We start from the raw sequence: 21,338 nt of genomic DNA, 5'->3' as shown, positions 1-21,338 counted from the left end.
GATGGGGAAAAAACTGTAGCGTGTGTACACAAGCATGATTGACAGCACTAAGACCCTCATCCTGACTCTGATTGGTTGTTTCTGACCTAGCTGTCTTTTTATGCAGCTAGAACTGGGGGGAAAAGCAGAGGAGCTTTTTTTTTAAGATTATCTGTCTCATGTTAACTGTCACAACATATGGACAGTTTTAACAAACGTAAAAATAAAAAAAAAAGACATTAAAGAAATACTGCAGGTATAACTGGCATAATTTGCATTCCTCATCTTTTCAAAACTTAAAAATGCAGTTTTGTCTTCTCAGTGTAAAGAATTTGTATTTCATTATGTTATGAACTTTTACATTTTGCTCAATCAGTCTGAAAACGTACTCTTCATCTACCCACATTTGAACGTTTGAGGCTACTCTACTGCCACCTAGTGCCCAGCATCAACAACTTGTCTTTCATTACATGAAGTGGTCACAGCACATAAACTACAGTTATTCAGCCATGTAGTCATAAAATAGCATTTTTCAGTTTTGTCAAAAAGTTAAAACATCAGCAGTGATTCAAATATATAAATAAAAAAACATCCACTTTGTAAAACCAGTATGAATTTTATTAAATTAAAAACAGTCTGTAGGATGTTAACAAAACGTAAAAATAATGGAAAACAAAGCTCGCGGAAATGAACGGAGTTGTTTGAATTTTAAGGTCCAAAGTGTCATTAGAAAGACTGTAATGTTTCCTGCTTTCACTTCTCACCTCCAGCCTGATTCCCTGGCTTGAAAACAAACAACTTCCCTCGCAAACGGGACACGCTGAGGCAGCAGGACGTCGTTCGGGGAAACGCGGGGGATCTTTTGTTTATAAAGCTCACATCTACAAACTGAAACCTTGGCCTGAGCAGCGGTGGTAGAGAAGCGAGAGGGTGAAATTAAACCACCGTGGAAAATCAGTTCAAAAAGAGCAGTGCTATTCTGATTTAGCTCAAAAGAGGAAAGAAAAACAAAAAACATCTGAGTGTCTTAAGACTCTAAAGCCATCATAGCATATATATATATATATACATATATATATATATATACAAACACACAAATCTACATGGAAAACAGAAGGATTGGCACAGTCAGTGTCGCTTATGGGGGTAACCACTTTATGGACAGAGATGCTAATTTTGGACAGCATATTAGTTTATTAATAAATAAAACTTTTTTTAAGTGGAAGAAGTTAAGTTCTCAGAGCCCTCCCCCTCACCCTGGCTAACAAAAACAAATCCTATCAGGGCGGTGAGAGGGTCTGAGGCGGGCGGGGCGCCGGCTCAGTGCTAATGCTCCAGCTTGCGTAGCCTGATGGGGTTGGGCAGAGCCTGCTGGTTGGAGGACGGCTCCTCCTTCGGCGTGCGGAACAGGACCCGACCTCGATGGTTGAAGAGGTAAAACGACGGGTGATTCCTCAGTGTGTCAAAAGTTCTGAGGAGAGAAAAAAAATAAATAAAAAAGATCAATTAAAACATGGTTCTAGTCCAGGGGTGGGCAACTCCAGGCCTCGAGGGCCGGTCTCCTGCCTCTGCTTCAACACACCTGAGTCAAATAATGAGGTCATTAGCAGGACTCTGGAGAACCTGACTGCACTTAGGAGGTGATTCAGCTGTTGGATTTAAGTGTGTTGGACCAGGGAGACGTCTAAGAGTTAAGTTTGTAATTTGTTCAGATTCTAGTAGTGCATTAATTAGTATACAAGGAATGAAATCGGAAGTTAGGCAAGATATTATAGAGGATATAGTTCAGGTAATTTTCAGGATTAAGAAGAAAGGATCTCAGATTAAATTAATTTGGATTCCTGCTCACATCGGTGTTGTAGGAAATGAATTGGCAGATAGTTTTGCTAAGAGAGCCTCTAATAAAGAAATTGTTGAATTAAATATTAAAATAAGTAGAAATGAGATAAAGAGTGTTGTTAAGGAGTATATGAAGGAAAAATGGCAAGAGCAGTGGGATAGAGGAGAAAAAGGGAGATTTTATTATAAAATTCAAAAAAGAGTTGGGGGGTATAGAAAAGGTAATAGGAATAGAAGGGAAGAAGATATTATTTCTAGAATCAGATTTGGGCATACAAGGTTAAATAGTACTCTTAAGTTAATTAATAAACACAGTACAGGTTGTTGTGAATATTGTGGAGAGATGGAAACAATACAGCATGTATTTTTAGAATGCAATAAGTATGTAAGGGAGAGAGAGATGTTGGTTACTGAGTTGAATAATTGTAAATTAGATTTAGAAGAAATATTTCAGAAATCGTCAGGAGATATAATATTTGAGAGTGTTTTTAGATTTCTAAGAAGAACGGGTATTATGGGGAGGGTATAAGCGTGTGATCCATACTCCAACCTGGAAGGTGGCGGTAATGCACCTGTAAGTTGTTTGCCAACCGCCATAAAACAAGAAGAAGAAGAAGAAGACATCTAAGAGTTGCAGGACACCGGCCCTCCAGGACCAGGATTGCCCACTATGATCTAGTTACAAATAATACAGCTGGACACAAACCACTGGGTAAGCCAGTGCTATCCTTACTTTACTTGAGCACTGTTAGACGAAGATGTTTTGTCATTAAAAAGACTGAGATCAGTTGTTTGGAAACCAGGCACCAAACATGCAAACAGGATGCTTCCATGTCATCGTAACTTAATTGTCTGATTCACACTTTCTTCTCCGGAGAGTCGTTGTTCCAGGGTAAATAAAGGTGGCTTCTTTAGTGATCAACTCTCCTACGGTCCACCATAATCTGCTCCTCAGAGTTTCACCAAGTCAAACTTCATTCATATGACACTCTTAAAGGTCCTAGCAAGCCTTAAATCTAAGACCTGGAATGTAACAAGAAAAATTGCATTTTATATAGAAGTGGTTCTAGGGCTGCAATGAACAGTTATCTTAGTAATTGATTAATCCATCAATTATTCTGACAATTAATTGGATAGAAGAAATGGCACATACAGAGTTTTAATTGAACCACTTGAGCCTTTTGTATTATTATACAATATTAGAAATATGTTAAAATATGCAAATAAACAATTCAATTCCTTTTTGAAATAAGAAAAACATTTTATTGGCTAAAATGCAACAACATAGCATTCATTTCACGAATTTGAGCTGGATGAAGCTAAAACTGCGCCACTTGAGTTTTGGCTAAAACCTATTTACAGACAAACATGATTTTAGGTTAAATGCAAAATGTACACTTATTTAGTACAGTTTTGGTTTAATTACTGCTTCGAATGTGGAGAAATTTGCCTTTTTTTGAGTCTGCGTACTCCAATTAATGATTAATCTACTACTAAATTAGTTGACTATTACTACAATAATCAGTTAATCACGATTATTCATTTCAGCCCTAAGGGGTTCCAGAAAATAAACGCAACATCCTATGGGTTAACAACAGAAGTGAATCAGTGGTGAACATGAAGGTCATTCAGCCACCTGCTGATACATTTAAACTGACCCATGGCAGATCCAAAAAGCTAGCTTGATAGCAAGGGTATATTAGCAGGTAGTTAGCAGTAGCCGCAACCCACCTATAATCACAGAACACAATGACTGTGTGTGACTCAAATGTTTGCCTGACAGAAAACTCCTGCAAGAAAAACTCCCATCGGATGTGAGACTGAATGGTCTCACCAAAACCAAAAAATAAGACGTGTGATTAACATATTTAAGGCCACCTTACATTTTTATAAATTTAAGACAGAATATAAGGTCTTAATTTTATATACACGTATTTAAGACTTTGGTACGCCTTCCAGAATGCCAGTTTTGTGTTTTTCTTGGAGATAAGTAGCTTCTTAGCTGTCCAGCCTCAGCCACAGAGCGCATGCAGAAACACTCATACCCGTCTAAAGCCTTTCCTGGACAAACTTTGCACAAGTGGTAGTCTAATAACGTAGTTGAGACCTTTTTAAGAGACACTTTCTTGATTTTCCAGAGTTTTCACGCAAACCTAGACTAAATGAAAATGCTGACCAAGACTGTAGGTTCCCTGCATTTTCCTGAAATGCTTGCTTCATTGCTAGTAGTGGATGGAGTGGCGCAGAAGGTACAATATGCATCTGGCTGCACAATAACAGCTGGCCTTGACGTAACAACCGTGTTATGGGACTCCGGTTAATGTCTTGGGTTAAAGCCCAACAGAGCTGCGCCTATAAATGCATCTGAAAGTGCGGAGGCTTGCCTGTGACAATGGGAACCAACAGTTCCCACATGGAGGGGATTGGTGCGCCGCTCTTACTTGTTTTTCAGCTCCGAGGAAGCGTCCATGTCCTTGAACTCTCCAGCAATGTGGACAATCCCGTAACAGGTCATCACAAATGACAACAAGGTCTGCAGGACAATCTGAAACAGGGGGGAGGGGCAGCGAAGATGAAAGAGACGAGTAGGTGATACTTATAAATATGACATTTATTTGTGTGTTTTCCTTCTGTGTATTCTTTCATTCCTTAGTTTTCACGTGGGTTTTGCATTATTGGCAAGTTTTAGCTGCAAGTACGGGCACTTCAATGACTTCTGAACCATGGAAATGAGATCAAACTGCATGCAGTGTAATTGTGTTGCAGGATATCTTCTTTGAAAGAAAAACCCCTGGAGTTACTCACGTCAATTGGTAACGTCTCGTGCTCCTTCTCTGTGAGCCGCATGTATGATCGATCTGCACGGAGAGACGGGATTTAATGAGACCAGGAAGCACCAAACGGCATCAATCAGTGCCAAACGTAACGACATTTAAATATCGTCGATCGGAGCCTTGACAGAACAGAAATGTCACCGCGGGGAATGAATGCGTCAGTGTCAAAGGTGAGTATTAATGCCTTTCCGCCTCAGAGCTGACTGAGCGGAGCTAAGCTGCCAGAGAGGCAGGCCCGTGGTGCCGATCTGTCGGTCAGAGCGACCGGAACCGACCGACACCGGCGGGACTGCCACCGTTATGCGGAGAAACTCACGCTGTGCCGCCGAGAAAGCCGCGTGGGCTAAGGCAAAAAGCCCCACACCGACAACACCTTTCCAGAACGACGAAGCCATCTCGAAGCTGGGCGCAGGGGAACTGTGGGCACTGCCGTAAAACGTCAGACAGCGCCGTAAAGAGTCGTAAATAGTCACTGCGTCATAATGTTGAAAACGTTATACCAGATGGAAATATGGGACAGAAATCCATTCCGACACACATAAAACTAATGATTCCAGTTTTCTGTGAAAAGAAAAAAAATCATAAGGGTTTTGGGGGAGGTGGGGATCAGTGAGACAGCCTTAAGGAATGGTGCTTTTCTTGTTACCTCGGAAATAATCATTTCCAATTTCCCTGTTATTTTTTTTTACTGTAATTTAGTGTTTCTTCTTATCTGTGCCACATGCCTTTATCTTCAATTGTCAGTCTACTGATTAGTTGCACACAAAACTGTCAATATACATATTTCTTAACATGTATCTTGTTTACGTTTCTGGAATAATAATAAAAAATAAAAATAAAAAACTTCCAAGAGGCGTTTGCCTGCTAGGAAAGCAGAAATCCCGAGTTTTCAATATGCATTGAACGCCGCACAACATCCTGTCTGCCCACCGCTTCTTCCTGTCCGCTCGCGCTGAGCTCTCATGTTCTACAGTTAAGCTTTTTTGGCACATTTGTCTCACTTATAACGCCGTTAAAAGCAAAAAAAATAAATAAATTTACAAACATGGCAGAAGCCATTCAGAAGAAGTTAAAAGCGGAAGTTGAAAAGTATGCACAGACTCAGAAAGGTGAGGGCTTACGAGCCTTGTTGTGGCGGCTGCCATGCTGCACCGAGCTAGCATTCCTTATTGGGCCAGTTAGCGGTGTATAAATATATCATATGAACGCATTTATTTAGTCGTGGTAGCGGTCCAGGTGTGCTGACGTGCCGCTGTCTGTTTTCAGATGTCAGTAAGAGCGTTTCAGCCCGACAGAAGCTGGAGACACAGATGGCAGAGAACAACATTGTTAAAGAGGTACGTCTTTCTCTGTTGACCACAAATCAAGCACCGCCACGGGGGGTTCTTTGGATTATTACCATAACGCGTCTCTCTCCAGGAGCTGGATCTGCTGGAGAGCTCAAACACCGTCTTCAAGCTCATCGGCCCTGTGTTGGTGAAACAAGATTTGGATGAGGCTAAAGCCACGGTAGCAAAACGACTGGAGTACATTAATGGAGAAATGTAAGGGGAAAACTCTTGTCTGTTCATCTGTGCCTTTACTTTACAGTCCACACACTTCATATAGAGATGACATGCAGTGGCTTTTGAATGTTATAACTGTGCAATGTTTTACACAGATCTCTCAAGATAACATTTAGTGCAACAGCAGCTTTAGAAGGAAAAAGTCATCCAGTATTTCCCAGCTGTGTATTATGTGACGAAATGTGGAAACCTCCAGGGTGAATTTCTGTGTTTTATTGGGGGGGGATGTATATGTGTGACCGCATCCTTTCCCGCAGGACAACATGCCAAAAGGCGAGGGCTTAAGGGGCGCAAACATTTTAAAGGCAATACCACAGAAGAAGAAATAAAAAGGAAGGGCTTCCCATCTTAAAGTAACACGGTTAAAACAGTGACAGGGTTTTTTAGAGGTGTTTCAGTAGGGGAAGAAACAATACACATAACCCCCCCCCCAAAAAAAAAAGAAGACATTTTGTGTAATTATACAACCAGGTTACATACACAAGATTTTCATTGGGATGATTCCCAACAGTGTGTCTATAAACAAGTTACTCTTTGCTATTTAAATCAATGGGCCTCCTGTTGTTATTCTTAATCCCGCAAAGCCAGTGCAACTCGCACTTTATTCAGGATTAAGTTTGAGATTAGCCACGATACTGAGGAGAATGACTAAACATTTGGTAAATAAGTAAAATAGCAGGAAATGGTTGACTGTTAAACAAGGAGATCAGCTTGGTTTCAGTTGTTTGTTGTGCGAAACATCTTTTCTCTTTTCATGGTCCTTCCTACTTTCCCACAATAATAATATTTATATACAGCAAGTCAACAAAGCATATTGACAACCAGCTTGTTCTAAATGTCTCTTTACGTCTCAAGACTTTGGCAGATTTTTCTCTGCATCAACCCAGGTCAGACATGTTTGGTGTATTCTTACCTTGCGCCGCTTTCCTTCCTGTCCCATTGCAGTCAGAGATACGAGACGCTCCTGAAGGACTATCAGAAGAAATCTGAACAGCAGCGAGAGGTCCTGACCAGTTTACAGCAGGACCTGCAGAAAGCCCAAGGCCTCCCTCCTGGAAAAGTATGACGCGGAGACCCTGGTGTATTTCGAGCATGCTGAACACCCAGCCGAGAGACGATGACACAATGTAAACCTGTTTCATGAGCTGAGTCAATTCTGCTTGTACTTTGTCGTTAATTTGCAGCGTTCTTACTGCGACTGTTTTGATGTTACTAATAAACATTTCTTTTCACATTTCCCTGTGTGTTTTATTGGAAATGTTTAAATGATGTAACATTATAAACGACTGTTATAATTATAATGAGGGAGAAAATGTTAGCCCTCAGAACTAGTGGTCACAAGATCAGTTAAAACGAGTGTTTACGGTAATAAAGACGGGGGAAAAAAAAGACTTTCTTCAAATAAATACCCCTAAAGGTCTTGTTAGCTTGTCTACCGCTTTTATATGTTAGTTTTTCAGACGCCCGACTAAAAATAATACTGCGACACTGCCGTGTTTTCTGCACGAGCCGTTAACAGTGGCGCACGTGGAACAGCGGAGCAGTTCTCACCTTCAGGTGCGGCGTATTTGTAGCGCGCGCGAGTTCAGCGAGGGCCTGTAAAGACGAGCGACACGTGTCCACTGTTGTTGTTGTTGTTGTTTTTTCCTCAAATTGGCTCGCGCGTCTCCAACAAAAGAAATCCAGGAAGTCACTTCTGGTTGGTTCTTGTCCGTTTTCACTGGATTTAGCGGCGGTAGCCATCTCAGTATGGCACTACATACGTGACGGACTAGTCCCCGAAAGCATATCGAGTAATTAAAGCTATTTTTAATCGCGTCCAGGTGAAGCTGCTCCGCGGACAGGACTTTGTGTTGCTGTGTTGAAATGGAGACATGGAGCGTGGGAACCTAAAGCCTCAGGCGGTTTTTGCCGCAGCCAAAAGGCGTTCGGTTACTTTTCCTTTATTGCCTTCTGTCTGCTGTGGGAACCACCAAACACTTGTCGGAACCAACTGGGAACAAGTGTAACACTTTGGACATCTGTTCCTAAAGATTCAGCTGTATTAACACCTTTTGGTTTTGTTTAAATGGTTCTATTGGGCCGGTTTAATCCGCGTTTAAGATAATTCCTGACCTAATGAAAGCCCTAATCTGATTTCAGCTTTAATTGATTCACTTTAGTCCTGTGTGGTCTTTTCCTTTTTCGGCTTAAAGCTGCCAGGCGCACCAAAGAGCATCCTGTCCGGCGGTCATCCCAGCGGGACTAACGCCTCTTTGGATGCGGATTGTTTTCAGGATTTAGACGCATCCATCTACCCCCCCCCCCCCCCCCCCCCCCCCCCCCCCACACACACACACACACACACACACACAAAAAACAAAAAAAAAAAGAAGCCCCCAGCTAAAATAAAGCCTCTGGAGGATGATTGGGGATTTCTGAGGAATGTTTACCTTAAATGTGTTATTTCATTTACCCAACATTTGCTTGCTTTTATGGTTTCAGCATGTTGATCAGTTTGGTTATTAATCCAGTTTGGATTAATAACCTTTTGTTTTTCAACACTCTTGGACTTTTTTTTTTTCTTTAGAAATACATTTTAAATATCAGCATTGAAATTCTATTAGTAAATTCATCTCTTACAACAAAGAAATACTTTTGAATTTCCTTTTTTTTTTCTTTTTTTTTTTTTTTACACTTTAAAAAGTCAATTCTGTCCCTCATGCACGAGTCGGTAGTAATTTGCAGTATGGGAAAAATATCTCCACCTAGTGGAAAACAATAAAACCTGAAATTCCGAGGAACGTTTACGCCAGAAAATGGGAACAAATTGAAATAAAAATCAAATGCGAGTCAGTTTTACAAAAAAAAAAAAAAAAAAAACAATGCACACTCTGTTTAGTTTAAAAGACTTGGAGGATAATTGACTTTAATAAAAATGGAATTTTGTCCAAAGTACAGCGAGGCCACATTGCATACAGTTGACATCAGCACAGCCAAAATAAAATAAATAAAATCAAAACACACAGAAACATGTCCTGCACGGTCAAAAATAAATTTGTACTTTAGTAAGACGTTTCCCACTTTGCCCTTTATTGCCAACACTCGGGGTCGCAGCTAAAGCACCGGCTGGTTTTCCTCTTTAAAATGCTCAGCATCAGGACAGATTTGCATCCAGACAAACGATTCTGAAAACCAAGACTTTATATTTAACCAGAGGAGGGCAGAGCGGACAAAAACTAGACTCGAGTAAGATTAGCACAACTTTTAGTTTTTACTTTATTTTTGTTTTTATTGGAGTAAAAGTGAGAAGTAGCCGTTGAAGAAATTACTCGAGTGTAAAAAAGCATTTGGTAGAAGGTCCAGTCAAGTATTTCATCAGAGGATCAATCATCTGATTTTTAAAACGTACATCAACAGACGGAATACAGTTAAGTAGAAATGTTGGTATTTTATGGACAAAAATGACAACATTTCACATAACGAGCAAAACATAACAAAATCAGGCAACAGATTATGTTTCCAAATCCGTTTAGTTAAAAAAAACAACAAAAACAAAAAAAACGTTGGAAACTCTTAACAAAAACTGCAGGTGTGTGTGTGGAGGTGTTTTTCCGGTGAATTTTTGGTTAAATTTGTTTTTCTAGAGAATCTAGAAATTTTACTCAAGGCAAAGTAGTGATACTTCATAGTAAAATGACTCAAGTGAAAGTAAAAAGGCCAGCCTAGAGAAGATACTGATAAAAGTACATATTTTCTAACATTCAGTTTTATTTCTTTATTTTTCTTTTAGGTGAATGGACTTCTAACGTGTGCCACGTCTGGCATTCAGAGCCACGGATGCTTTGCAAACGTTCATTTCCATCACAGCTGGAGGGTTTCCGGAGGGGTGTCTCTCCCCGTCGTTCATTTGAGTAGATCTCAGGTCTGGACTTTGACTGGGCCGTTCTAACACATAAATATGCTTTGATCTGAACCGTTGTGCTGCAGCTCTGGCTGTGTGTTTAGGATTGCTGGTAGCTGAACCCCCACCCAGTCTCAGGTCTTTCACAGCTTCTGTTTTCCTCAAGGATTGCCCGGTCTTTAGCTCCTCTCTTTGCTGAAGAAAGGAATCCTCACAGCATGAACTGCTGGTAGTTTTCCATCAGACTTCATGATTTGCATTTAGACTGAAACAACTCACATTTAGTGTTATTTCACAAGAGCACATTCCTCCACATGTTTACTGTGTTCAATACGAACTGAGCCAATAGGGTTCTTCTGGTCACTCTTCTACGAAAAGACAGATCTGTGGAGACTATTACTGATAGTTGTCCTGTTGACAGAGGCGATGCCAAGGGGGAGCTGGGGGGGCATGGGGCCCTCTGGAAAAATTCCAATAATAGATAATCATGTGACAGAAAGGCACACAGAGTAATTTATTCAAATAAAACATGTACGTAAAACTCAATACAGAAATACAAATTAACAATAGGCAAAGTAAGTAAATAAAATCGCTTTTTTTTTTTTTTTTTTTTTTTTTTTTTTGCTTATTGGTCTGGGCTGGCTACCTCCTTATAAAAAAACACACACTTTTCATATTTTAATCATTTTCCTTCCAGTTCACAACTGTGCATTGCTGCTTTGAATCACATAAAATTGCTATAAACCAGTTACAAAATAATAATGAAAGATTCCAATTAAGCATAATATTAATCTTTGTTGCACGACTGAAATGTTTAAGAAGTTTAAACATTGTAGTCGAGCAAAAGCTCAGTGAGATATGGCAAAAATCAAATCAAATCATGGCCTGTGTCACTTTTCTTTGCCAAAAAATTATTTAGGAAAAAAAAAAAAATTTGGCAAAAAGTGACATAAGTCGCTAGCTTAGGAATGTGATGATGTATTAGTTTACTTGCCAGCACTGATTCCAGGTCATGTGCTCCTAGACAGACATTAACAGGACAAACTTTGTATTTGTTGTATTTTTATTTGACAACTAAAAAAGAAAGAGAGAGTGTGAGTTTCACTGCGAGACGACCTGCTGTGGATTAGACGCTGCCGCAGCGGTCTGCTCTCTGAACACGCGCCAATCACAGCAATCCTCTCCCACTCTACATGTGAAAAAAAGTCGTCCGAACACCATGTAGAGACGGCGGCTCTCCCATCTACATGTCAATGGGCGTCATAACTGCTGTCCAATCTGGATGGAGTATGTGTTAATGCTCCTCTGGAGGCTTCTCCAAAGTGCAGCTGCAGGAACCTTCAAGAGGCCACTCTGGAGGAAGGGCCAGGAAACTGCGCTGCTGAACGGAGGACGATCCTGCCGATGTGTGTGTGTGTCTGCCGATGTGTGTGTGTGTGTCTGTGTGCGAGAGCAAAGCGACAACACACCACCACCCGGTGAGCTACGCAGAGTGGAGAGACGTGGAAGGAGCAAGAAGATAACGCATGCAGAATAAAACAACAGCTTGAAAAATTCACATTAGAAATTCACTGATATTAATATCTGCATTGGTCATGATATTGGAAAAACAATCTACAGTAGATCAGGTATTGGTGACAATGCGATCCATCAAGGCAGATCTACGCAGTCTAATTCTATGCCGTGCACAACATGTTTAGAATTCCTGATTCCATTTTATTTTTTCCACACGTTTGACCAAAATAGCTGACCTTTTGTTTTTTTTTTGTCAGTTTCTTTGTTACTCATTTTAAATGGGCTGTTCTGCTCCGAATTGAAAGTACTGAACAAATGAAAGTTTTGTCGCTTTCACACGTCTGGCCAAACCCGTGAAGCTACGGAAGCGTGCCGTGTGCTGGCGCCGACTCATCAGATGCATTTTGGAATCCGGTAAGTTTATGACTTTAAACGTTTAAAGTCAATTCAGCTCTGCTTTCTGTGCGTTGGATCGGTATCGGCCGACACTAAGCCTCAGGTTTTCGGTGTCGGAAGTGACAAAAAGTGGATCGGTGCGTCCTGGGTTTATATAGGTATGTAAAAAAAAAAAGGGGAAAAAAAGGGGAAATATGTGAAAACTAAAGAAGATCTGTGCAAAAAAAAAAAAAAGTGTCCATGCTGTACAAATCTGTCAACGTGTCCGTCATTTAGGCCAGGGTCTCCAGACCGGGTCGGGCACTGATGCGGAGGAGAGCGTCTGCCTGGTTTCGGACCCCTGCAAGACGAGACGCTGAGGGGAGAGTGCGGCGGGGACGTCACCGGGGGCGACCACCGCCGTCAGAGGCCCCGAGAGCTTCAGCGAGGCCTGCAGCGCGTTGGCCTCCTCCAGCTCCAGGCTCTTGGAGGCGATGAACTGGCTGACCCGCAGCAGGCAGGACCTCATGCCGTCGTGGTAGCTGCGGTGGGGGCCGCCGGCGGGCCCCTGCTCCTCGGGAGACGCCGTCCTCGCGGCCCGGTGGTCCTTCTCCGTCTTCAGGAAGTCGACGACGCTCTCCAGGATCTCTGCCTTCTCCACCTTCGGGTTCCTCAGCTTCTGCAGCAGGAGAAACGTGAGAGAGAAGAGAAAAAAAAATCACTTAAAAAAAAAAAAAAAAAGTGTTTAAAAATGGCATTCAGCTGGTTTTGCTAATTTATTTTAAAAACAGCAAAAGTGTAATAGAGGTCAAACACCTGAGAGCAGCAGGACGTTTCAGTCCTTTATGAAACCATAACTGGTTTATAAGTGAATGCTTTAATTTATTTATTTATTTGCTCTATTTACTTATATCTAAAACATATACCAAAAGTATAAAACTCAGATCACAAATAGCCAAAGTCTACAAATTGATGACATGGTTTTCTGACTATATTTTACAAGTGAACACATTTTGATTTCTCTGAGGCATTAATGTAAAACATGCATTTTCGCACAGATTGTGAACTGTGCATTTAAATTAGATTAAAAAATTATTATTATTTTTTTTTTTTCACTTTCCACACTACTGGAAAAAAATTACCGCTGACATTTAGTCATTTTTATGTAGTTTACCATCAACGGATTCATTTATTGATGAATCTGTTACACGTTTGCGCTATTTTAATAATCCGGTGTGAAAAGAATACATGTTTAACTGTAAATCAACTATTTGTGGTTTTGAAAAAATCGTTTACAGTCAAATTGACTCGTGCAATTTGATCTTTTTATGTCCGTATTTAGGATAAATCCAAAAATACATAAACTGACCGACAACATATTAATTAAGGGTGCAAGTTGTTTTCTTGAAGGTGGGAAGTAATGAAATGAAGGCTGAATGGGACGTGACGCTAATGGTGAATTAGGGGACAAATATATATATATAGATCAAATCAGTTGCCTAGACGACGCGAAACTTGTCGTAGAAAACGACTTCTGTTTCGTGGCTGGTACCAAACGACCAAAACTACCAAATGACTGAACCCCGTACAAAACACCCCTCGGTTTACCGACAGTAAAGCGTCACGTACCTCGTTCCGCGTGTTTTCCAGCATCAGTAGCCGTAAGGCTTCCAGGCTGCTGTTGATTCGCTCCCGTCTGCGTTTCTCCATCATGGGTTTGGACGCCTTCAGGACCGAGAAGGAAAAGTACTTTATTTTATTTGTGTTGGCTGTTGTCCTTAAATGAAAGCAGTTGAACACACAGTCGGTTCTCCTCACCTTCCTCCTGGATTTGTGTCCCGGAGTCTCGGGTGACGGCACAGTCTTCATGCTCCGTGTTTGCCCCGCTTCCCTTTCCGAGCCAACGTGGAAACTGAATGAACCGAACGCGACACGTTCCTTTCATCGATTCTCTGTTGATATCCCCGCCGTTAGCCACGCCTCCTCCCGTTCTACGTCACTCAGCGACTGCACAGGGTTCGTGTTAGGCCCATTTTACGCACGGACGACTTTCGTTTGCTTTTGAATCCACGTGGTAATCAGAAACGGAATACAAATGAGACTTTTCGTGAAAATATAATTACATTTATTTTAGCTGTGGGTCGCCTTTTTTTTTTTGTTTGTTTTGGTCGCGTCTTCTTTATGCATTAGGCTATAACCATACAGGAGAATTTTGTTCAGTGCTCATCTATTGCTCTCTTAAGACTTAGGAGCTAACTTTGACTAAAAATAGAAACAAAACGCCACGCTGCATTTATGAGCTACAACATTTCCTTTTCCAAACCGGCTACTTTCATATTTTTTTTGGTCTTTTTGCTAAACGTGAAAAACAAACAAACAAAAAGAGAACCTGCACAAATCCTTTTAGTAAACAGTTTATCAGGCCCTCTCGCACAAAGTCCCAGTTTAACCATGAAGCCTTTTGCGGACATAAAAATCGTATTTGATAACCAACACAGTGATCCTTAAACAGCTGTTTGCTGAAAACCTGGCATGCTGCAGCTGATGAATCACTTCTCAAGTTTGGACTTTGTACTTTTCCAGTTCGCGCATTATTTATCTCATTTCGTTTTAAACCCTTTACATTTTACCTTCTGCATTTCTGAGTGAAGTTTACTGAATATGCTACTCAGCAGTGGACAGATGAAACATTCAAAGTCCAAAGAAGAGACAGGAACCACGAGGAAGTTTGAAAACTGCAGTGATTTCTAGATGCCTTATGTAAATATATATATATAAAAGCATATTCCTCCTGTTAATTGATACGTCTTAAGTTTTTTGCTTTCATACATTCATTTGACTTATTCTTAAACAAATGATCTGACATCAACAACCAGCGTGAGTACATGATGCATATTGTATATATATATATATATATATTTTTTTTTTAACAGTTATCGCACTTTATCTTTTTTTTTTCAATGTCCACAACTCTACTACATTTTCAAAATGACTATTTATGACAATTTGCACTGAAAAATACAGTTTTATGTTAACGAATTAGGTTTGTGGAGCGTGTGCTGTTGACCGGGTCACCCTTGTAAAAGAGACCTTGACTTAAATAAGTTCTTTACCTGGTTAAATAAAGGTTATTAAGTAAAAGAAATAATAATAATAATAATAATAATAATAATAATAATAATAATAATAATAATAATAATAATAATAAAGAAAGCAAAAGGAAATTAGGATTTAATGTATTAAGGGAAAAACACCAAACCAATCAGACGACTGACCCCTGAACTCTGAGCCTGGTGCAAAGATCTACTGTCTGCCATAAATAAAACTGGAAAAGGTGAAAACATAAAGCGTCTAACAAAATACAAGTAACACAATAAATCAGCTGAATTTTGGCACGGCGCAGCTCAACAGCATATCCTCACCCCTACTGAGCTTTTTGGGTCTTTTTGTGACGTAACGAACTAAAACTATGATAAATAATCTGATCAAACTCAACTGAAAAACAGCAGCAACAACAAGAATCTTGCTAGAAATGTGCAAAGACCTTGCTGCATTTTTAAGCGTGTGCACCCTTTAAACTAAGGTATCTCAGTCTTTTTCACTACTCACCTGAAATCAGCTTATTGAAACTAAATAACCTGAAATATATCTTAGCTGTCCTGGTGCAGGGTTTTCCTCTCTTCTCCACATTTGCATAATTTAGCTTTAAACTTAGTTTGAGCACAAGTTACAAGGGATAAAATAATAATAACAACAACAACAACAATAATAATAATAATAATAATAATAATAATAATAATAATAATCTGATTGGACAAAAGTATTGGTCAGGAGAGGGATGCAAAAAAAAAATTCCACATTTTACACACATACGCAATGGGTAATTAATAATTTGATCAAATGTGGGTAGGGCTTTGTGAAACTTTGAACCCTTTAACAACAAAAAGAGCATTTTTAAGATGTTTTTCTTCACGCAAAGCTCCGTGTTCCTGCACTGATCAGGTGAGGGGAAATGTTTATTTGTTAATTGACCACCTTAGCAAATGATCTTATGAAAATGATCATATTTAGATTGGTTAGTGGTCTCCATCTGACAATAACCTAAAATAAAACAATAATAATAATAATAATAATAATAATAATAATAATAATAATAATAATAATAATAATAATAATAATAATAATAATAATAATAATAAAATAAAGCAGGCCTCCCCTGTCAGATAATAAATTCGGGGTTTCCTCTCTACTTCCTCTGATCCCCATAGTGAGGGGATAACACCGGGATGATGGGATCAGGACGCCCCGCAGAGATTAAGTGGCTTTTCAAGCGACGACACTTCCGTTTGAAACCAAAGAGCGGAGAGATTAGTGGCGGTCCAGAGACCAGCGCTGGTTGCCATGGCAGCGAGGCGGGAAGCCCGCTCCGACGCCGGATGCAGGAGTAAAAAAACCGTCCGGGGCCGCATTTAAGTCGCTGGACTCGTCGTGAAACGTGCCGGCGCGAGCCCTAAACGTCCGGGACACGCGCGCGCCAGCCCTGTGAACAAACCTCAAAGTGCGCTCGCGCTGCAGCGCGTGGAAACTAATTGGTTTAAAATCCGCTTTCTGTTCGCGGAGAAACGAGGCGTCTGCGTCTGACATCGGGACCGCTCGCGTGTGTCGCGAATAACAACAACAACAACAACAACAACAACAACAACAACAACAACAACAACAACAACAACAACAACAAAAGAGTAAAAAAAAAAAAAGAAGGAGGAGGAAAGCAGAGAAATGAACAGCTGGCTCGGTTTCAGCGGAGACGTTGTGGGAGAGCGGTGCACACTTAACACCCAGGTGTAACAATCCTCCTCTCGCGGCCCGCTGGCACGTTTCACTCCGACCTTTTGCTCCAGGAGCCCGGTTTGTGTTTTCTGATGTCAGACATTTACATTCAATCCATCCAGAAATATTCTTCTTCTTCGTGTATTAAAGCGGAAACACGCTGACCGTTCAAGGTCTTCACGCTCCGTGTTTTGTTTCGTTTTTGTTGTTTTTTAATTATCGTGAGCGGAGCCTCATTGTCTCACACGTCATAAAAAGCTGTCATAGCCGCTCATTTTCTCACTTTATTTTGGTTCCCACGAGTGGGAAGACGGGTTCCCAGGGTCTCACTTCTCCTCTCCGTCCACAAGGACGTGTTAAGAGAAACCAGGATGACTTGCAATCATTTGCAAACAAGTGATAAGTCATCTGAGAATTAAGGTTATTTATGTTATGACCGCTTTCAAGCATTTTTCCTTCTTTCTTTGTTTCTTTCTCCTTCTTTCTATTTTTCTTTCATTCTTTCCTTTTTTCTGTCCTTCTATCTATCTATCTATCTATCTATCTATCTATCTATCTATCTATCTATCTATCTATCTATCTATCTATCTATCTATCTATCTATCTATCTATCTATCTATCTATCTATCTATCTATCTATCTATCTATCTATCTATCTATCTATCTATCTATCTATCTATCTATCTATCTATCTATCTATCTATCTATCTATCTATCTATCTATCTATCTATCTATCTATCTATCTATCTATCTATCTATCTATCTATCTATCTATCTATCTATCTATCTATCTATCTATCTATCTATCTATCTATCTATCTATCTATCTATCTATCTATCTATCTATCTATCTATCTATCTATCTATCTATCTATCTATCTATCTATCTATCTATCTATCTATCTATCTATCTATCTATCTATCTATCTATCTATCTATCTATCTATCTATCTATCTATCATTCTGTCCTTCTGTTGTTAGTTTTTTATTTGTTTGTGTTCCGCCTTTCTGTCTTCCTTCCTTTTGTCTTTCTCTTCCTCTTTATTTTTCTTTCATTCTTTCCTTTTTTATTTCTCCTTCCTTCTGTCTATTTAGCTATCTAACCAGCTTTCAATCTTTCTGAGTTTGTTTTGTTTCTGCCCTTTCTTCATTTCTTTCTTTCTTTCTTTCTTTCTTTCTTTCTTTCTTTCTTTCTTTCTTTCTTTCTTTCTTTCTTTCTTTCTTTCTTTCTTTCTTTCTTTCTTTCTTTCTCTTTCTTTCGTTCTTTCTTCCTTTCTCTCCAACCGCACTGATGTAAGATTGGGACGCAGTCCTATTTTGAGTTTGTCACAAATAAAACCAAAGATCCAACTTTTGGGTCCTACAAACCAAATTCTATCTTCCCTGTGGCGAAACACGGCAGCGGCAGCATTATGCTGTGGGCACGCCTCCCCTTAGGTCAGTACATCAGAAAGTAAAAGTCATCTACTGAGTTAAAAAAAAACAAGTATATGTCTGTGCATCTTTAATTACAGTGGTTTTAAAAAAGTTTCTCACCTCCCTGGAACATTTTAGCGTTTTTAGTGTCACGTTGCAACCACAAGCCTCGACGTTTTCTACTGAGGTTTAATGTCAACAGAACGTGCCAAGAATAGTGCACAGCTGTGGAGACGAAGCAAAATGACACACAGGTGCTTATGAATAAGAATCTGGAAAGAGTGGCACGCATTTGAATATAAATAAAAGCAAGTGTGATTTTCTCCAGAAGTAGAAAAATGTTGAAAGAACGGCAGGAGGAGGCAACATGCCTGGGAAACCAGCAGGGATCTGAGGCCAAACTATTTGCTACGTGGCAGCAAGTTACCTCCATACGTGAGCTGGAACATGAAACATGGCAGAGTAGCCAAAAAATATACTCAACTAAGACTAGCACCACTTCAACCTTATTTTACACAGGCAAAAATAACAATAGCCGTCCAAGAAATGACTCAAGAGTAGAAAGAATATTTTGCAACAAGCCTCCTGCAGTACTGATCAAAACGTCGGTCAGCTAGTGTTTGAAAGTTACATCGTCAGTGTGAAACTACGTGGAAATTTTCATATTTGAAAGACCAACATGAAAATAGCATGATTACACACTAGTGAAATAGTGAAGCTAAAGAAACATTTATTAGCAATTTCAGTTTCTTTCTCCTTAAAATTTATTTCGGTTTCAAAAACTGCAGGTGTGTGTCTGAGTCTGGTGATTTTTTTAATGTTTTTTGCTTGTTTTTCATTCAGTGACTCACATTGACCCTGAGGTCAGTGGGGCAGAGGATCCAGACATGTTACTCAAGTAAGAGTAGCAACACGTGGTAACAGTATCACTCAAATAATAGTGAAAAGTACAGTGTAGTAAAAATTTTATTTTTTTCAAAAACTTACTCAATTAAATGTAACTGAGTGAACTGAACCAGTTTCACTCACCGTGGGAATAAATTTCCTCTTCAGAGACAAGAGAACTGGTCGAGTTATATCCAAAAAACTTAAACAGAATCACAGCAACAGTGGTTCTGACTTAACAGGAGTTTGATATTATTATTATTTTTTTACATTAAAATGTCTAGAAAATGTAGAAAGTCATCTATTGTTTATCTTATTAAAGTCACATAAAACCTAAATAAAACACATGGACCATTGCAGCTGTAATGTAGCAGAAGGGCAAAAGGTTTGGCCCACAATAAACTTCTCCCCCCAAGCGACCTCACTCACACCCGCCAGCCAATCAGAAGCAGGCTTCATGAACCTACTTATAAGCACCCGCTGCCTTCCAGGCTGCGTTTCCCCACCCAAAACCTCTGCAGAGAGTCTCTGGACAACATGACCAGGAAGCGACAAACTCCTGAAGACGGGAAGAGTAGAAAAAGGGTAGGAAACGTATTTCTTTGGGCCGGTACCGGTGTGCATTTCTGTTTCCAGTGGCCTTCCTTTGTGTTTGACTCATTTTATGAGCATTGTTTGATCTTTGTGATGCTCTGTCACTTTTAAGCCAGCTCTTGGGTTGCCAACTTGAAGTCCTCTTGCAGGTTTGTTCAAAAGACTATCTGACCTTTCTGACCTTCTAGTGAGAAAACAAACAAACAAAAGAGAGTTTCGGATCCAAAACGATCCCCATAACGTTCACGATAAAGCGCAGTGGCTTGTCGGCGCAGCGGGTGTCTTTGTTAACTGCTTTGTAAAGCCCCGAAAACTTCAATTTACCTGTTTTTAGATTTTGAAGCCAGTTGTGGAGAAGAAGAGAAGGGATCGAATAAATCAAAGTCTCGCTGAGCTGAGACGTTTGCTGTTGCTTTCCACGTCCGATCCTGTGAGTCAAGTCAAAGCCGTCACCTCAGCTCCTACTGCGCCGTGCAGAAAGTCTTAAGGTCAATGATGTTTTTGTGTTTCTTCCCCAATTTACTTCACCCCGTTGTGGACACCAGCGACTCCAGAATCCTAAAATAGAGAAAGCAGAGATTCTGGACTTGGCTGTGGAGTATCTTAAGAAGTGGGCTGATAGGAAGGACTTGAACAATGGTCAGTTGTGTCAAACAGTTCACTACCTCCTCACAGTTCACGTTTTGGCGGCAGGGCTTTGAGATTGTGCGTTGCTCTTTCTCTTTATTCTCACTGTGCTTTCTCCCGGTGCAGACTTGCGGCCTCCCGCAGCTTTGGGGAAATTTGGACCCGCTGAGTCCAGATTTGCCCCTCTCGTCCGCAGTGAGAGCGCAGGCTTCCAGCAGTGCATGGCCCAGCTGAACAGCTACATGCACAGGATCCCGCCGACGCAGAGGACCAGCCTCACCGAGGGGCTGAAGCATCACTCGGCGAGCCGGGAGCCCAGGCTCAACTCCGTCCACGGCGTCTGGAGGGAGCCGGAAGCCGCGTCCGGGGAGGCAGTTTGCCCCTCCGAGGGCAGAGGGGAGTCTCCCTGGCTGCTCTTCCCTCCCCACCCCTCCTTCCAGCCTCTCTCCTGCTCCACACCGTGCCACGACTACCTCTCCCCGCCTCCCTCTCCCTGGTTCTCGCCCTCTTTCTCCACTTTCACCGCCTCGCCTCCTTTCCCGTCCTTTGCCTGTCCCTTGGCCTTCCCCCCCAGCCTGTCACCTCCGTCCTCCTCTAATGCCTCCTTCCTGAGGAGCATCTCCCCCACACTTCCTCATGCCAGCCCTCTGGGCCTCCATGTGCCCCCGCTAACGTCGTTAATTCCCCCGCTGCACCTCCCACACAGGGAGGTGTCGCCGGCAGACTCTCTGTCACCCGTCTGGAGGCCCTGGATGGGATGAGAGGCCGGGACACCTGACACAGCGACAGCAGAGCCACCCAGAGGGAGTTCTGTGCAACTGCGGGAAGCGACTCCCCCTGACTGTATAGTGTACAAAATGAACAAAACTGCCTATATTTTCTATTTACCCTTGTAAATAAATACATTTATGTATCTAAAGCAGACAAAGCTCTCTGTACGTTTGTTTCTTTAAACACAAATGTACCTGAATGCAGGCTGAATGGTGGTGGAATTGCTT

General features: G+C 40.9%; 4 protein-coding genes across 5 annotated transcripts; 2 read left to right on the top strand and 2 right to left on the bottom strand.

Annotated features, from left to right (window-relative positions):
• Positions 1-575: 575 nt before the first annotated feature.
• Positions 576-5,242, bottom strand: mmgt1 (membrane magnesium transporter 1). Its single transcript, XM_005810927.3, has 4 exons — positions 4,969-5,242; positions 4,624-4,676; positions 4,260-4,363; positions 576-1,450 (listed from the first exon to the last, which is right to left on the bottom strand). Exons 1-4 carry the CDS (start codon positions 5,045-5,047, stop codon positions 1,306-1,308), a joined length of 381 nt encoding a protein of 126 aa, XP_005810984.1. The 5' UTR covers positions 5,048-5,242; the 3' UTR covers positions 576-1,305.
• A 322-nt stretch (positions 5,243-5,564) lies between these two features.
• Positions 5,565-7,454, top strand: pfdn6 (prefoldin subunit 6). Its single transcript, XM_005810928.3, has 4 exons — positions 5,565-5,761; positions 5,919-5,989; positions 6,072-6,196; positions 7,163-7,454. The coding sequence occupies exons 1-4, from the start codon at positions 5,698-5,700 to the stop codon at positions 7,281-7,283; spliced, it is 381 nt and encodes a 126-aa protein (XP_005810985.1). The 5' UTR covers positions 5,565-5,697; the 3' UTR covers positions 7,284-7,454.
• Positions 7,455-10,724: 3,270 nt separating this feature from the next.
• On the bottom strand, positions 10,725-13,876 carry LOC102220756 (transcription factor HES-7.1-like). Of its 2 annotated transcripts, XM_005817114.2 has the most exons (3): positions 13,809-13,871; positions 13,620-13,715; positions 10,725-12,669 (listed from the first exon to the last, which is right to left on the bottom strand). In XM_005817114.2, the coding sequence occupies exons 1-3, from the start codon at positions 13,857-13,859 to the stop codon at positions 12,280-12,282; spliced, it is 537 nt and encodes a 178-aa protein (XP_005817171.1). In that variant the 5' UTR covers positions 13,860-13,871; the 3' UTR covers positions 10,725-12,279. The 2 variants fall into 2 exon arrangements, with proteins under 2 accessions (XP_005817171.1, XP_023184166.1); XM_023328398.1 differs by having other exon boundaries at positions 13,620-13,876.
• Positions 13,877-19,656: 5,780 nt separating this feature from the next.
• On the top strand, positions 19,657-21,104 carry LOC102233115 (transcription factor HES-7-like). Its single transcript, XM_014475335.2, has 4 exons — positions 19,657-19,704; positions 20,048-20,143; positions 20,259-20,352; positions 20,467-21,104. Exons 1-4 carry the CDS (start codon positions 19,657-19,659, stop codon positions 21,099-21,101), a joined length of 873 nt encoding a protein of 290 aa, XP_014330821.1. The 3' UTR covers positions 21,102-21,104.
• Positions 21,105-21,338: the final 234 nt, after the last annotated feature.

The sequence above is a fragment of the Xiphophorus maculatus genome, chromosome 23, assembly GCF_002775205.1.
Source record: "Xiphophorus maculatus strain JP 163 A chromosome 23, X_maculatus-5.0-male, whole genome shotgun sequence".
NCBI classification, from domain to species: Eukaryota; Metazoa; Chordata; class Actinopteri; order Cyprinodontiformes; family Poeciliidae; genus Xiphophorus; species Xiphophorus maculatus.
Note: the sequence above shows the minus strand (reverse complement) of the source record. Positions and strands in the feature narration are given on the sequence as shown.

Excerpts from the sequence above, each read along its gene's own strand:
- mmgt1 (XM_005810927.3), bottom strand. The coding sequence starts at position 5,047 with ATGGCTTCGTCGTTCTGGAAAGGTGTTGTCGGTGTGGGGCTTTTTGCC. Across the intron at positions 4,364-4,623 it reads ACGAGACGTTACCAATTGAC|ATTGTCCTGCAGACCTTGTT; the intron begins GTGAGTAACTCC and ends CCCCTGTTTCAG. Across the intron at positions 1,451-4,259 it reads TCCTCGGAGCTGAAAAACAA|AACTTTTGACACACTGAGGA; the intron begins GTAAGAGCGGCG and ends TTCTCTCCTCAG.
- pfdn6 (XM_005810928.3), top strand. The coding sequence starts at position 5,698 with ATGGCAGAAGCCATTCAGAAGAAGTTAAAAGCGGAAGTTGAAAAGTAT. Across the intron at positions 5,990-6,071 it reads AGAACAACATTGTTAAAGAG|GAGCTGGATCTGCTGGAGAG; the intron begins GTACGTCTTTCT and ends GTCTCTCTCCAG. Across the intron at positions 6,197-7,162 it reads GAGTACATTAATGGAGAAAT|TCAGAGATACGAGACGCTCC; the intron begins GTAAGGGGAAAA and ends GTCCCATTGCAG.
- LOC102220756 (XM_023328398.1), bottom strand. The coding sequence starts at position 13,859 with ATGAAGACTGTGCCGTCACCCGAGACTCCGGGACACAAATCCAGGAGG. Across the intron at positions 12,670-13,619 it reads TGGAAAACACGCGGAACGAG|AAGCTGAGGAACCCGAAGGT; the intron begins GTACGTGACGCT and ends CTCCTGCTGCAG.
- LOC102233115 (XM_014475335.2), top strand. The coding sequence starts at position 19,657 with ATGACCAGGAAGCGACAAACTCCTGAAGACGGGAAGAGTAGAAAAAGG. Across the intron at positions 20,144-20,258 it reads TGCTTTCCACGTCCGATCCT|CGACTCCAGAATCCTAAAAT; the intron begins GTGAGTCAAGTC and ends TGTGGACACCAG. Across the intron at positions 20,353-20,466 it reads TAGGAAGGACTTGAACAATG|ACTTGCGGCCTCCCGCAGCT; the intron begins GTCAGTTGTGTC and ends CTCCCGGTGCAG.